Source organism: Poromitra crassiceps (assembly GCF_964638095.1).
Source record: "Poromitra crassiceps genome assembly, chromosome: 12".
NCBI lineage: Eukaryota > Metazoa > Chordata > Actinopteri > Beryciformes > Melamphaidae > Poromitra > Poromitra crassiceps.
The window spans coordinates 16,123,590-16,139,638 of NC_139632.1; the positions used below are offsets into that span (position 1 = coordinate 16,123,590).

A 16,049-nucleotide genomic window follows, 5' to 3' on the forward strand; every position below is an offset into this window, starting at 1 on the left:
CGCTGGCTCCATGCCCTGGACTACACTTGGCAAACCATTAGGCTTCTTTTACCAGGATTACAGTCTCTCTAGCCTGCTTCTCTTATCAGTTCTGGTCCCTTACTATGCCTTTAAGTGCTCCGCTCAGGATGACAGGGCCACATGCAGTGCTACTTGATTTGTCCAGCTGAAGGAGTTAAATGTGAGCTGTAAAAAAACAATCACATTCACAAGGTTTACTTATAATAAGTGGGATATGGAGCCCAAAATATGTGTTTACTAGGCTACAAAAATACACAACACTACCAATTAAAAATGGTGATAAGGTAGTTAATTTCTTTGTATTTAGCACCCCCCTTCCCAGACAATAACTGGCAACAAGTTGACAAAAAATATGTTTAGTTTTGTATCTGAAATAATACATGAAGCCCCTCCTGCCATCCAACCAAAGGAAGATGATCCTAACAAAGGTAAATCAGTTTGCATTATTCCCCCACCCAGCTTGAAGCGCTTCTCAACCCAAAGCAGTTAAAACCACAAATGTCTCTTTGTCGCTGTGCAGACAGGCTTGAATGGCTTATCTCTGCACACAACACACACACCCTTTATCTCCATAAACACACGCTAAAGATCACAAAGACCTCAGCCCCTGCAAGATGAAAAAGCCTCTTTCACTACAGCTGTGTTACTAATAGAAAACAATGTCAATGCTCATTAAAGTCTTCTTGCAACGTGTTTAAAATCAATGTGTGAAATGCTGCCATCTAGTTCTCCTGTGAATCTAAGATGTACAAGAGCACAAGGGAATGCACAATTTAAGAGACCTGACAAATATGATTTTTTTCCTATTTTATTTTCTTATCAAAAACAAAGAACAGTAAAAAGTTGACTTATTCTGGATAAAAAGAAAATGGTTCTGTTAACACTGCCCAAAATACTGGGCTCTTTACAACTGAAACATGAAATTTGCACAAATCAAACAAGTGAAGTGCATAAGTGTCCTTTTTCTGATCAACCAACATATAATTCTTCACAACAGCTTTGTGGTATTCGTTATTACTGTTACACGATTGAAAAAAAAAAAAAAGATTGTGAAACAACAAAAAAAGCTTCACAAAATAGATAAGCGTGTGTACGTGTGTGTGTGTGTGTGTGTGTGTGTGTGTGTGTGTGTGTGTGTATGTGTGTGTGACCGAGGGAGAGGGGCTGTGCGTTAGCCGTCCTGCTGCTGGATGAAGGGGTTTGGTATGGCCTCCATGCCGTCCTGAGGACAGATCAGCACCACGGACGTCCCTCTGCAGACCACCAGCCCCAACTGCCTGGTGTCTTCTGTCAGCTTTAACTGGTCATCTGGGTCTGGACAGACAAAGGTTATAGACACATAAGAGTCAAAGCTTACAATTTGAATTATTTTTTAAATACTGAAATGCAAAGCAACACTGTCTATTGAAATGCACTAAGACTAAGTAAAACAAGCAGGATTCCTGGCATGCAATCTGATCCAAAACTGTGCTTCAAAATAAATAAAGATTGTATACTTTGGATAAGCCTGGATATGTGCCATGGTGCAAATTAATATCTGTGTTAAGTGTTTTAAAGCACTGTGCTGAACAGCATGCACCAGTGTTTGCTGACATTTTTAGGTCCTCTTTTAATCTTCACAAAGTCCCTACCCTGTGGAAAACATCTACAATTGTACCCGTGCCAAACATTCCCAAACCCATAGGGCCCAATGGCTTTCGTCTAATAGCACTGGCATCGCTGGTCATGAGGTGTTGAAGCATCTACTGAAGAGGTATCACAAACCTCAGACCCCTTGCAATTTGGGTATCTACCTCTAGAGGGGAGGAAAATGCAATCCTGACTATTGCACAACATCGGTATCTGCCGATAATGGCTTTAGACGTTGCAGCATGTCCAGCAGCTTCCACTTATGTGACACTCACAACAGCAAAAGTCTGCCAGCTAATCCTGTCCTACGACAACTCAGAGGGACACACACTCTGCATAGAGAAGCACATAGCAAAAATAGAACAGGTTGTTAAGAGTAGGATTAATCTTAGTTTTGTTTGAAAGAAAATGTTACCTAATATTGCATGTTTTCCTAAGTTGAAGTAATTTTCTTATTTTGCTCAGTCAATGTGTACACTTCGAAAAGCAATGCATTGATGTTGTCTGCATCTGCCAGTGGCCCATCATCAACATTATAAGACAGCTTGACATCTAACCAAATACCCAAGTATTTATAAGACGAGACTTTCTCAATGGGTTTACCCATAGAATTCTGGATCAGTACCACTGGTTGAGTGCGAGCTCTGGAGAATATTATCATTTTAGTTTTCTCAGCATTCAGGATCAACTTAAGATTATGGAGTGCGGTCTCAAGAGACTGAAAGGCAGTGTGGAGCTCTGCAGCTGCTTGAGCCACAGAGGGAGCACAACAGTATACGACTGTCATCCACATAAAGGTGCAGCTTCGCTGGCTGCAGCCCATTTCCTAGGTCATTTATGAAAATGGAAAATAACAGGAGCTAAAACTGAGCCCTGGGGCACACCCTTAGAGATTTCCAGAAAGCTAGACTTATGATTGTCTGCATAGACGCACTGTGTTCCATCAGTAAGATAGCTTTTAAACCAGGCTATCGCCCTTTCACTGAGACCTATATATCTTAACCTGGCCAACAACAGTGTATGGCCAACTGAATCAAAAGCCTTTGATACATCAACAAATAAGGCTGCACAGCTTTGCTTTCTATCCAGAGCATTGATATCATCATTAAGTCACTGCCATAGCTGCAGTAACTGTGCTGTGGCCTGATCTGAAACCTGACTGAACCCCAGTGAAGATGTTGTTCTCAGTTAGAAAAGCTTTTATCTGGGAGTTCACAAGAGATTCAAGGACTTGGACCAAAATAGGCAATTTAGAAATAGGGCGATAATTATTTAACTCTGCAGGGTCTCTCCACCCTTAACACATTGAGTGCCAAGGACGTCTGTGCACGTCCTAAAAAAATGTAACGACGCAGGCTGCACACAGAACCACACCATGTCACTACATCAGAAAACACCAGCCAGAGTCAGTGAATGCGCTTGAAATTAGAGTATTCATAAAAGTAACTTTATTTCGAAAAGTAAAAAAAGACAGCAGAAAACCCTTGAAAGGGCTGTCATTTCATAATGGAACTGTCTAGAAACAAAATTTCTTCTTTGAAAGAAGTAGGAGTGTCCAATGTTTCATTAGAGTCCAACCCTGTTCATATAACCCTAATAGAAAAAATTCTATAGCTGTTTTCAACTGAATGGAAGTGAATCTGGCACAGGCTCCAGACAATTTTACTGAAGCGCTGTGGCACTCAATGTGTTAAGAAGGGGCAGGACATAAGCAGATTTCCAAACTTCAGGGACTATATTTGAAAGGAGGCTGAAATTAAAGATGTGGGTCACAGCCTTCGTAATTATATCAATTGTCTGGACCCGCTGACTTTTTGGGGTCAATACCTTTTAAGGCTTTAAGAATCTTCATGAGAGACAAGCTTAAGGTTAAAAGAGTTTCTGTGAAGGACATGTGCAGCAAAGGTGTCCGACTCAGGACATAACATTGACGTTATGTCTATTGTCTACGAGTATGTCTAATTCATGACTTTTGTATGTCTATTGGTGACTTTTATGATATGGGTATACTATGTTTGTGTATGTAGTACTGTATGTAGATGCATGTTCCTTCCTTTGTTATCAGCAAATGTCAGAACACGATTTAAGATTGTGATCAGCTGCCAACTTGTTAGGCTGCGCTGGTAAATTCAGCATATGATTTGCTGACTAATTTTACCAGTACAGTACTACACAACACATCTAGTTCAGTAAAATCTTAGCTTCCGCTGATGCACAATGCTTGCTTCCACCTCCCACTGTGTGTTCTGGTCTTAGATGATTGGAAGAATGACAAACTACTTCTAAAGTTTGAAACTGAGTAACTAATACCGTTAGCGTCGTTGGGTGGGATTCGAACAATTCATTAAAAAGGTTAAAAAGGTCGTGTTCCACAAGGCAAGTGTGCGTGCTGAGAAGCAAGGCGACATTAAACTGCCACATTATGGCATGAAGTTTCAAGTGGCATTCTCACCCGTAACGAAAGAAAAATAAAACGCCACTTCTACAACAGCATGAGTGAATACTGGATTCTGATTGGCTAGCAACAGTGGTAAATAGGCCAACAATCTACAGTTCGGCTCCAACCGCAGTATCACTCCGCTCCCTGATGAATGAAGAACACCTGTGCTGACTCCGCCCACTGTTAGCCTGTCAGTCTACAAATCTCTAACAAGGAAATGTCCGATTTCGTAGTAACGTTTGATTTACTGGGTGGATTGAGTTTTGAGCAGTGGTTAGATGAAGATGAAGGTGAAGTGAACAAAGAACGACATGGTGAAATTGGGGAGAGAGAACTGGCTGAGCTTGAGTTGTCACGGAGTGAACCTGGGACTGTCAATGGAACTATATTCTGTGGCGGAAGGATAAATGTATTCTGAAACCAGTAATGATTGTAAATAAATGAATTGAATGTTACAATTGTGTATTTTTTATATTATGTGGTAGCTATTGTAGAAAAGAAATTTACCACTCGAGGAAGGGGGTTGTGGCCACATTTACCACTGGTACAGGGTTTATGGCACTCGGCTTTGCCTCGTGCCACAACCCTGTACCAGTGGTAAATGTGGCCACAACCCCCTTCCTCTCGTGGTAAATTTCTTAAATAGTATCTTGACTTTAGGATGTGACCTATAAGAGGCAACTGGTCCTCAGATCAGATGTCCACTCTTACCACGCATGTACTCGATTGTGCCGTCCAACACCAGGTTCAACAGAGGATCAAAACCTTTCAGGACGCCGCTGGCTGTGAGGGGAAACCAAAATGAAAGGATTATATTCAGGACGAATCGTGCAATGACTGATACGGTGACAACTGACAATTCAAAAGCTGGACCACCACTAGCCCCACAGCGCTGCACAGTGGCTGCCCACTGCTCCTAGTTCTAGGAAGGTTCCTAGTAGAGGATAGGTCAAATGCAGAGGATGAATTTCCCCAAGGGGATAAATAAAGGATAACTTAACTTATGTTCCCTCGGTACCAAGGGTAGAAAATAGTTTCTTATCTGTTTCCGATATCATATCGCAAATTTGAAGATATTATAACACTCTTATTGGTGTCAGTAGATTAAGCAGAGGTGTTAAAATGATATTCTGCTTAGAAACAACCGTTTGAATCCAGCATTTCGACAGCCAGCAACAGGTGCTGAATTTACAGCAGTGTGTTTGATATGACTATCATGGCGCACTGCTTGCACGGTGAGCAGCAAACAACATTGCAGTCACACGGATACGGTGGCACAGAGAACAATTCCAGCGCACTTGGGAAGCAAACTAGCGTTACGTCACTCAAACTCCCAAGGTCCCTTACTATTGTTCTCCTGTCCTAAATGTGACACAGGCTGTTGAAAGACTGGATTTTAACGGTTGTTTCACTGCGGAATATCATTTGAAGACCCGCAAATAAACTACTGACATCCATAAGAGGGGATACAACGTCGTTTTCTACCCTTGGTACTCACATCACCGATAGTAGTGACCGACTCCCAGAGCCAGAGGCGATGGGACGTAATGGGGCTAGCCCACCACTTCTCATGTAGGTTTCATTTCATACTATCAAGTGACCAAACAAAAACAAAACGACTCTGACATTAACGCCATGTCGCCATCTATCAAGCGTTAATGCAAAGGGTCATCCCTATGTTCCCCGGGTCCTAAACGCTAGGTACTAGCGTTAGCTAGCTGGATTAGCCTACTACTATAGCCACTAGTTAGCATTAATCTACCCACCCTCTCGTCCTCCTTGAAACTTCACACGAATTGGTTTGTCAATGTATTTTGACAAGTCGAAGATACTCTCCTTCTTCTTCTTCTCTTTATCCTACACAGTGGAAAGGGACATTGTGTTTGGGTAACGTGAAGTCACATGCAAGTTAGCCAGCAGCACAAACACTAGTTAGCTTTGCTTGGCTAACCAGTTAGCTAATGCAATAAACACTACGTAAATCTAGCTTGCAAACCAGTCATTATAGATGTTGTGTTATGTTAAGAGTAAAACACGTTTGGCAAGAATATAACTGCGAATGTTTTGTGTTTAAAAGTAACATGCTGTTTCAATGGAGACGAACATCATACGAACTCACCGCCATGTTTGCAGAGTGACACGGAAGTTCAACTTTGACCTGTCAAATCTTCCGCCAATCAAATCGTCGAGCGCATGTCGCTGAGCAAGATCATAAAAAAAGGATACAAAAGAGTAAATATTTAATATTTATAATAGTGTGTGTGTGTGTGTGTGTGTGTGTGTGTGTGTGTGTGTGTGTGTGTGTGTGTGTGTGTGTGTGTGTGTGTGTCTTTTTAGAATGCTTACTAAAAAGTGACCAGCTTAAGGAGGATCCTTGTGTTATATAATTAGCATCTGTTTTCCAAACTGACCTCCTTTCCCTGTTGCATGATGGGTGGGGTAGCCAACAGGCAGTCAGGGGGGCTAAACTAGCCTATTAATACCACTGGCTGGTGTGCCCTAAACCAGAGAGAGAGGACAGGCAGTAGGAATAGGACTTGTGTGGCCGTTTGTTGTGACATGGCCTGCAGAGCTGACAAGGAGCTGGAAACTCAGGACTTTACACTCACAGATCACTCTCAGCAGACTGCAACACTGGAGGAGGACACATTTTCTTCAGATGAAGAAGAGCCTGACTCTGAGCCTGATGTGATCCCTGACGCCATGCTACAGGTAGAGGGAGAGAGTTTTTATGTCAACCGTCAACGACTGGCCCTCCAAAGTCCTTACTTCAGGGCTCTCTTCTTCGGCTGTGGCATAGAGAGCAGTAAAAGGCAGGTTGAGATCAAAGGAGTTAGCCTGGAGCACTTCCGGGTTTTGATGGAGTACAGTCAGACATCCGTGCTGCCTCTGGACAGAGAAAATGTTCTGGGGATCCTTGAGACGGCAGACTTCCTCCAGCTGGAGCGAGCCAGGCTGCTGTGCTGCAAGTTCCTGGAGCGGGAACTCCACCTCAGCAACTGTCTGGGGATGATGGCCTACGCCTGGCAGCTGGGCTGCACACAGCTGTACACAGCAGCACGGCAGGTGGTGCTCACACACTTCGCCGCTGTCGCCTCTGAGGAAGACTTTCTTTCCCTGTCCAAGGAGAGCGTGGCAGACCTTCTCGCCAGCGACGACCTGTCCATCCCCAGAGATGACCTGGCCCTGGAGGTCACCATGCGCTGGGCGACCTTTGACCCCAAACGAGAGAAACACTTTCTGGAGCTAATAGAATTGGTGAGGCCCGAGTCTCTCTCCTTACCCTATTTGACTGAACTGTTGACCAGAATCAAAGGATCTGACCCCAGAGCCAAGCTCATCTGTACATTGAATGAACATTTCCCAGAATCTTGGTCTATGGGCAGGTCAATGTGTAGAACCAGAGCCAGAGAGACTCTGTTTGTCCTGGGTGGGCCTCATGACCAGGAGAAACAGGCGCTGTACCAGTTTCACCCGCTCAGCGGCAGATGGCAGAACTGTGCCCCTCTGCAGAGGAAGAACCTCACACAGTACTCTGTTGCTGCAGTAGGTAATGGTTTGATAATGAGAATGATGATGAAAATGAGGATGGTAATGAAACTGATGATTAGGACAGGGTTGAACAATTATCATGGTGCTAAATTGTGTATTTACTATTGTCTAGGTGCAGTAGATAAATAAATGCAGGGATTTACCAGTTATTTGCTTATGTTACATGGCATACAACAGCCTACATAACCCAGGCTGTTTTTCCTACAAGGTTTTCACCAACAGTGACAATATTCATCTATCTCTCAACATCATGTTATACTTTTTCTCATTCTCTTATCATCTAGGAGACAGTGTGGTTGTGACCGGCGGCTACTTCCGGGACGTGCTGTGGTTCAACGTGGACTGGGTCCGGATGTACGAATGTGGGAACCAGCGCTGGGTGGACGGTCCGGCCCTGAAGAAGTCCAGGCACAGCCACTGCTCTGTGGGGCGGGAGTCGGTGCTGTATGTCCTGGGCGGCAGTATGGATGAAGGGCCCATAGCTGACGTAGAGAGGCTAGTCCTGGGGTCGCAGGAGGGTTGGGAGGGGGTCAGCCCCATGGTGAGGGCTGTGGAGAGGGCAGCCACTACTACTCTGGGATCGTGTATCTATGTGGCGTGCGGACTGGATGAAAATGGGGACGTGTACAGTGGAATTCAGAGGTACCTGGTGGAGGAGGATCAGTGGGATGTGGTCTCTTACTCTCCATTTCCACGGTGAGTGAAATCTCAAATCAAACATGCACTGGTCTTCTAAAAAAAATAAAAATGTTTTGCACACCTAAAAGTGTTTGAGTGACAGGTGTGTAGTCAAAAATCAAAAAGGTAGATACTGAGGAAGAAATATCTTGCACACTGTCTTCATCAGGTCTTGTGAAGGACGGTCTTATTGACTGAAACGTTAATAAATAAAGTATCATACAAGACAGTGTGGCGGATTATGTTTGTTTCTCTGACATAAAGCTAACATTTGATGAGTAGCATATCATTAAGTTTCAAAATAGCTTGTCTGATCAGCTTTGGTTGACAGAAATTTGACACACCATGCAAATTACATACATACACCCCATTTGTGTTTTTGCCCCATCCCCAGATATGACCTTGTAGCCACAGAGCTCAATGGTGCCCTCTACCTGTTTGGAGGCAAAGCTCTGCGTCTGGATGTGGAGACAGATGAGTGGACTGTACTCGAGGAGGAATGCCTGGACAGGAAGTTCTTCTGTGGCTGCACCACAGTTAACGGACAGATTTACCTGGTCAGTGAGAAGAAGATGAACAAAGCATTCCCTAACATGGTGCTGCTAGACCCTTACATAGACACTTGTATTGAAGTAGATGATGCCATTCCCTGCTCAGTGCCCCTAAGAGGGTGTGTCACCATGAGAATGGTCACATGATAGTACCTGATGATGTCATCCTACTGTAAATCCCCATCTGTACTTAAGTCTACTAGAAGTGCCATGTTGGACCCCCCACTTTTTTCCAGAATGTAAATACGTAGTCAGAATTGTTGGCTGAAATTGAATCCAGATATGAAAAGCTATTTGTTAGTCATATTAACAGGTTTTGAATGAACACACATTGAATGCTAGTAAATTCCACAGTAATAATAAAAGGCTAATAATAAAAAGAAGAAGAAGAAGCATTGAATGAGACAGCGTGCATCGTTTGGTTGTCCAATAAAAGTAATTTATTGAAAGTGTTGAACTGGCCACAGAGTGAGCAAACCAACAAAGATAATGCTCTCAGAAAAGAAAAGACTAGTCATATGTTATTGCCATGGCAACCATGGCATCACTCCTGTTATAACAGTTATATTCTTTTCATTATATTTCTAATAAAAAGTATAATCTGATAGCCGTCAATCGCATGAGTCATTCAGTGGATCAGCCCTTTTGGTATTCTGCATTTTAAACATCACATTACCGTGTGTTGTGTGATGATGTAACCATGTTCAAAAAACTGTTTCTACTTCTTTAACATTTAATATGAAAGGTTACAGAACATGTTAGATGCAGTATCTAGACACAACCACTTATTATAAAAGGGTTGAACATCCTCCTAACAACAATAACTAGAAACAAATGTGACACAAACATTTGGAAGTGTACGAGATACTGTGTGTGTGTGTGTGTGTGTGTGTGTGTGTGTGTGTGTGTGTGTGTGTGTGTGTGTGTGTGTTGTGTGTGTGTGTGTGTGTGTGTGTGTGTGTGTGTGTGTGTGTGTGTGTGTGTGTGTGTGTGTGTGCATGTGCATGCGTGGGACATAGTTATTTAAGATGGTTTCTGAACAAGACCTCCATGCTGCACTGTTGATGGTCACAAAACCATAGCAACCCACCTGGTTGCAGCCAAGCAACAACATAGTCATTCAGTCTCTGAGCCATTTCCTACACTGTATTCCAGTGTCTGATGTGATGAATAAATAAATACACGTCATGGTTGAAAACTTTCTCTGAGCAAAAATACAAGCATTAAAATACAGCAAATGATCTCTTATTAGCAAAGTGGCAGAACCCAGTCTATTCATATCAAAATATGCGATCAACTTAGACAAATATCATCTCACGTTTCAACAAAACCCATCAGTGTGAGTACTCTGCTGGGCTCATCTAGGCACTACCTGGCTCTCTGAATCCTCCGGCAAAACATTGGGGTGAGTCACAGGAAGAGACCCTGCCCATATTAGTCAATCCAATGCATCCCTACCAGCATACAGAGCTAAAGATCAAGTGCTTGCATGGGAAAGTGTAAAAACAGCAGTCAAGGCACACAAAAAGTCCAGTAGCACAAACCTATATAACAGCCTTGTGGGTTAATAGACCCTTCTCACGGGGGCCATTTTGTGTCGAGAAGCCAGGGTAAACACAGGTGCAAGCAAAACACTAATGAGGGTTTCCAACTTCCATGATTGGGATTTGGAAACCCTCATTAGTGTTTTGCTTGCACCTGTGTTTACCCTGGCTTCTCGACACAAAATGGCCCCCGTGAGAAGGGTCTATCATGCTGCTAGCCACTCTCTTGTCTCAATGGCATTCAAAATAGGGAGAGAAGAAGAAGGAAAAAAAACATACCTTAGAAGTCCTTATTCCTAACATAAGTACATTTTTCTTTTTTGCAAAGGCATCATCATATCAGACATGAGAAGCGCCTATATTACAGGGATTTGTTCTTCTTTTGTTCACCAGGGGGCGCCATAACTATTCTATGAAGTGATCTTAGGCATGACATTGACAAAAGCCTCCAAAGAAAAATATATCTTTATCCCACAAATACATACTGTATGTAAGGGGTTTCTGCAGAAGCTATCCTACATGTATGTATTCTGTCAAAGATTAAAACAATTTAACTGTTGAAGTTACCTCTTGAGTGAATCGCGAGAAAATGAGGCTATACAGTGATCTATCAACAGATCAACTACAATCAATTTTCTTCACTAGGCTATGTACAACCAATACAAAGCTGGGAGAGTTAATTACTATTTACAGTATATATCGTTTTAGTATGTGCAGTTTTAAAGATGTCATAATAACAGTATATTAAATAACAGTTTGATTTGGTATAAAAAGTGAACTAAAATGTTATTTAGTTATTTTTGTTCTTGGGCAAGAAAGAGATAAGAAATGCAAACTAACAGTCGGTACTAATATCCTTGTGTATTTACAAACAATCTATTATCATACAGTGAAAAAAACACCTAAAGCATGAATATAAAATCTGAAAAACCAACACATACTTTTTGATGTGAAAGTAAAACACACACAAAGGAAATTCAGTGTTTGATTGATTGGCCGAATTTACATTCAGTAGCATGTGTGACAGACAGTAATACGGTTTACCTGAGCTGGTATTTATCCCTCTAATACCTGCCCTAATATTAATAAATCAATAAATATGAATCGCATGTCAGTATTGATGTAATCTCCAGTGGTTGGAAGGGTAAACACCTTTCGTCTAGTGAGGCTGGTCAGACAGGGAAGGAGACCGCTTCACTATCTGGCTTTGGGCAGCCTGCTGTTCATACTCCTCTGGTTGGTCAGGTTGTTCAGGACACAGTTGTTAGCCAGCGATGCCAGTTTGGAGTTGATTGTACCCTTTCTCTGCTCCCAGCTACACTCCTCCTCTTCCTCCTCCTCAGGCCCCTCCTCTTCCTTGTCATCGTCAACCTCACTCTCCTCATCGCTGCGTTCATCTCTCTCCACCTGTAGAGGAAAAAATGACTGTAACAGTACTCCTTATATTTATTATTATTATTATTTATTAATATTATAATATATATTATACTCTTTATTTGCTTCTTTATTAGCTTCAACAAAGGAGTCATCTCACCTTGCCCAAGAACACAAACTTGTAGACCATGCGTAGGATGAGATAAGCCCAGAAGATGTGCAGTGCCTGCAGCACCAGCAGCAGGGCATTGAAGAAGTAGTAACCAAAGTAGGCCGGGAAGTAATTCAGAGACACCACCAGGGTCGAGTACACCACTCTGTCAAACAAACGATGAGAAATAGTCCTGTACCGTCAGTGAGGGAGTTATTTTGTAACATTCTCATAATCGCACAGTGTAAGTCAGCGCTATATCTCGAGTCTCGAGTCCCCAGTGTTCGAGTCCGAGTCACCAAAGAAGAGTCTGAGTCGAGTCATCATTACCTGAGTCCAGGGGCGGACTGGGATCATAATTCAGGCCGGGCATTAGTTACCAAGCAGGCCAGGCTGACATGGGCCGATGTGCGCTGGCCGGCGACCTTGGCTAAAAATTTGGGACGTTTGAAGCCCAATTTGGGCCATTTGAAGCCCAATTTGGGCCATTTGAAGCCCAATTTGGGTCGTTTGAAGCAATATTTAGTGAATATAATGCTAACGCGATCATACATGTTACCTATTTGTTCACTAATAGAAACATCAACATTGCCTAGATAACTGCAAGTATAATATGAAGAAGTAAAACCAAAAACATGCCTCTGTACAAACGCTTCACAGCAAACTTAATTTAAAAATTAGGCCAACAATGGTTTTAGTCTCTACAGCCTATAGCCAAGTGTTGAGCAATGCAAAACTCAAGGCTCCAACACAAGAGTCCAGAAATGAATGAGTGGCATCACATCACGGTGGCTCTGTCCATATTTTCATACCGTCTATGGTTCCGAGCTTCTGAGTCCAATTTTACAATGAGATGCACCCACTTTAACCCTGAGGTGTAATTATTACTTCAGACTAACCAATAAGTAATAAAACCACTAGTAAACCAGTAGGCGGCACCTGGCCTGCTGTTCAGTGAGTGGCCTGACTGCGGGCACACACCAAAAAAAAAGAAAAAAAAAAGTTTTTTGTTTTTGCAGGCCAGGCCAGGCCAGGCCACCGGGCATCGGCCCGACGTGCCCGATTATGCAGTCCGTGCCTGCCTGAGTCCAAGAGAGAGTCAAGAGTTACTGAACAGATCATGAATCCACATATAGGTGGAACACACGTGCCTGCCCTTGAACAAAATTGAATCAAGTCATGGTATTAACATAGCCTAGCTATCAATATCTTATGCCAAATTATTAGGGCCTATTAAAAAAAAGAAGAAAAACTATCAATTAACAAGTCTGAGTCCTCGTCTCCAACTTCCGAGTCCGAATGCATGAATGCTCAAGTCCAAGTCCAAGTCTGAGTCATCAGTGCTCAAGGGCAAGTCGAGTCACAAGTCCTGAAAATGAGTCCAGGACTCGGACTCGCGTCAGACTTGACTACACTGGATCAAGACACTTAAAAATGACAATAAACACATTTTTGTTGACCTACTCTCTTGAATCATTATGCAGAAACCAAGCAGCTTAATCCAATAACAGCCTTCACAGTTCACATGATGTAAGCATATTCATGAGCCCTTCATGTCAATTGGATATGATCAGATCAGTATGCTATCTGTTCATAAATGAAGTGCACTTCAATTTACTAGTACTGAAATATCAGTGAAAGAGTTGCACTACCTGAAGCTACTACTGTATTTACAAACAATAACATTTTGCTTGTCTGTGTCAAATTTCTAATTAAGTTTACTGTATGCGCAAGTTCAATCAGGAAGATCCATCCATTCATTCATCCATCCATCCATTCATTCCTCTCTCTCCCCAGCTAGTATCAGCTGTTTAGTATCAGCTGATTATACCAGCCGATTAGGGGCGTAACACTCTGGCTGCTAAACCAATGCTAAACTACCGGTAATCACACCTCAGCTGTCAGTTGTCAAACATAACATGGGATCTCCTTTAAAGTAGCGTTTTCCACCAGCATGTCTTACCTGCCAGGGAACACGAGCAGCCTGGTGACAAGGAAGACCAGAGAGAAGATGACAAACAGTGTGTCACATGTCTTCCTCCAGCCTGCATAGTTGAACATCTTAGCAGACTTTAGGGGGAAAGGATAGTGCTAGTTAGTTATCACAGAATGCACAAAGAAGGCACCAAACAGACCACAAGGTTACCCTAACCCTATTTTATTAGCTTTGATTAATGGAAGAATAGTGTTTTAAATATTTGAAATTAAACTTTGTACACAATAAACAGTAGATAGAAGATCACTTATCTAGGCAATGGCAGCTATTCAACTACCGTAGGTAATAAATATTCAAGTACTGGGACAATTTATATTTTAAATACAAAACTGCATATTCCAAAATGTTCCCTAGTCCAATGTGCAGTTGGAGAAAAAAATAAAGAAATTAAAGGGGTTTGTCAGTTTGCATATTTGAAATTGTAACATAAATAGTTCAGTGGTTCTATACTTATGGCTCGGCATGGAATTCTCTTCATGAGAATTCCATGTCGAGCCATGTGTATTATTATGAAGTTCATAATAATTACTAGTTACAAAATATATTATAGAATTAGTCTAATCTAATAGACATACAGTGCCTGGCTGTACAAAGTCACTGGCTGAACCTGACACCAATATTATTGTGCCTTTTTGCCTTGCGTCAGAGGACAGCTGGCCGCCAGTCACATGACAAGTTCTACATATTTCATCAGCTCAGAGATAACGGTGACCATCCTTATTTTCAGATGTTGTCAGTGAAATGTGACTCCGGTCATAAAAACCAGGAACAAAGGCTTTATTGTCCCGCTGGCCTCAGAGTCTCTCAGGAGGTCAGAGTTTAGCAGCCATAAAGGATACATTTTTTTATTTTGACCACAGACTGTAAATGCATTGCTGTTTACAACCCCGATGTGTTCGATTATACTGGACTCAGGATTATATTGTGTTAGGGGTGTAAAGAATGGCATTGCTCCAGCAGTGAATACACAATGCCTGTATTCAAGGCTAGTTCCCCCATGACCTTTGTGTGAAATGACTGTCCGTGTCAGGAGAGTCCAAGAAGAATGACCACACTGTACACAGTTCTTCTGCATTTCCCACAATTGCATATGAATTGAATAGGCTTTACTTTGTATCCAGTTTTTTTTCTGACCCCCCATCCCATAGGGTGTCCTGGTCGTTACTCCACCCCCTCTGCCGATCTGGGGAGAGTTGTAGACTAGCACATGCTTCCTCCGATACATGTCGCCAGCCACTTCTTTTCACCTGACAGCGAGGTTATTGCGCGTGGGACGATCACGCTATTCCCCTCAGTTCCCCTCTCCACGGAAAAAGCGCTCCCAATGACCAGAGGAGGCACTAGTGCAGCGACCAGGACACCCTTAATCCAGCTTCCCAGTTCCCACCTGCAGATGCGGCCAATTGTGCCTGTATGGACGCCGAACCAAGGTGCAGGCAACACGGGGGCTTGAACCTGCGACCCTCGTGTTGGTAGGCGGGGAATTTACCACATTTGAGAGTAAACTGTTAGAATTCTACACACTATAATTTTCATGCAGCGAGAGCGGCCTGTAGGGTTGAAACCCACTTTTGCAGTTGGGCGAGCTAAGCGGCTATTCTTCGGTTCTGATGACATCACCAAGAACCCCTTTCCCACCCAGCGTCAGTCTAAGCCCTGCTCCCCAGCTGAGTCCAAAGTTCAGATGTTAATTTGCCTTATTTTTTTTATCCCAAGTAGATGCAGGTCTGCCAGAATCCTGGAGGTTTATACCACGTTCATGACATCTCGGACCGACAACTCGGATGATGTCACAATGCCTATGACATCATGAGGCATGGATGAGCCACATAACATGTATCAGACATCAGGCTCTGGTGTTTACAATGAAGCAGGCATGGATGAATCACATGACATGTATCAGACGTCAGGATCTGCTGTTTTACCTCCAGGAGGAAGTCCGAGGAATCGTGCACCAGCATCACCAGCGTGCCAACCCGCACATAGTTGGCACAGTAGGAGAAACCGATGAGGAAAATGGTAGCAATGTGATGGATTATCTGCTCCTTGAAATCCTGGAACACACACACAGAGGGAGAGAGAGAGACCACACAGTATTAGAAAGATATAGTAT

General features: G+C 42.8%; 3 protein-coding genes across 3 annotated transcripts in view; 1 reads left to right on the forward strand and 2 right to left on the reverse strand.

The window, feature by feature from the left end:
* Positions 1-824: 824 nt before the first annotated feature.
* Positions 825-6,274, reverse strand: lsm7 (LSM7 homolog, U6 small nuclear RNA and mRNA degradation associated). The gene is made up of 4 exons (XM_083647141.1): positions 6,210-6,274; positions 5,857-5,947; positions 4,802-4,873; positions 825-1,335 (listed from the first exon to the last, which is right to left on the reverse strand). Exons 1-4 carry the CDS (start codon positions 6,213-6,215, stop codon positions 1,193-1,195), a joined length of 312 nt encoding a protein of 103 aa, XP_083503267.1. The 5' UTR covers positions 6,216-6,274; the 3' UTR covers positions 825-1,192.
* Positions 6,275-6,649: 375 nt separating this feature from the next.
* On the forward strand, positions 6,650-9,018 carry LOC310786049 (kelch-like protein 23; the record flags this gene model as incomplete). The annotated part of the gene is made up of 3 exons (XM_083647233.1): positions 6,650-7,640; positions 7,927-8,338; positions 8,715-9,018. 3 exons carry the CDS (start codon positions 6,650-6,652, stop codon positions 9,016-9,018), a joined length of 1,707 nt encoding a protein of 568 aa, XP_083503359.1.
* Positions 9,019-11,612: 2,594 nt separating this feature from the next.
* The window catches only part of LOC310785851 (ceramide synthase 2-like), a gene marked incomplete at both ends in the record, with an annotated part of 19,026 nt that continues 14,589 nt past the window's right edge, over positions 11,613-16,049 (reverse strand). Inside the window, 4 exons of the mRNA XM_083647008.1 lie at positions 11,613-11,822; positions 11,950-12,106; positions 13,904-14,010; positions 15,862-15,990. Coding sequence (XP_083503134.1) covers positions 11,613-11,822; positions 11,950-12,106; positions 13,904-14,010; positions 15,862-15,990 — 603 coding nt within the window. The remainder of the gene's footprint in view (positions 11,823-11,949; positions 12,107-13,903; positions 14,011-15,861; positions 15,991-16,049) is intronic.

Excerpts from the sequence above, each read along its gene's own strand:
- lsm7 (XM_083647141.1), bottom strand. Across the intron at positions 4,874-5,856 it reads GTTTCAAGGAGGACGAGAGG|CCAGCGGCGTCCTGAAAGGT; the intron begins GTGGGTAGATTA and ends TTCCCCTCACAG. Across the intron at positions 1,336-4,801 it reads CACAATCGAGTACATGCGTG|ACCCAGATGACCAGTTAAAG; the intron begins GTAAGAGTGGAC and ends TTGTCTGTCCAG.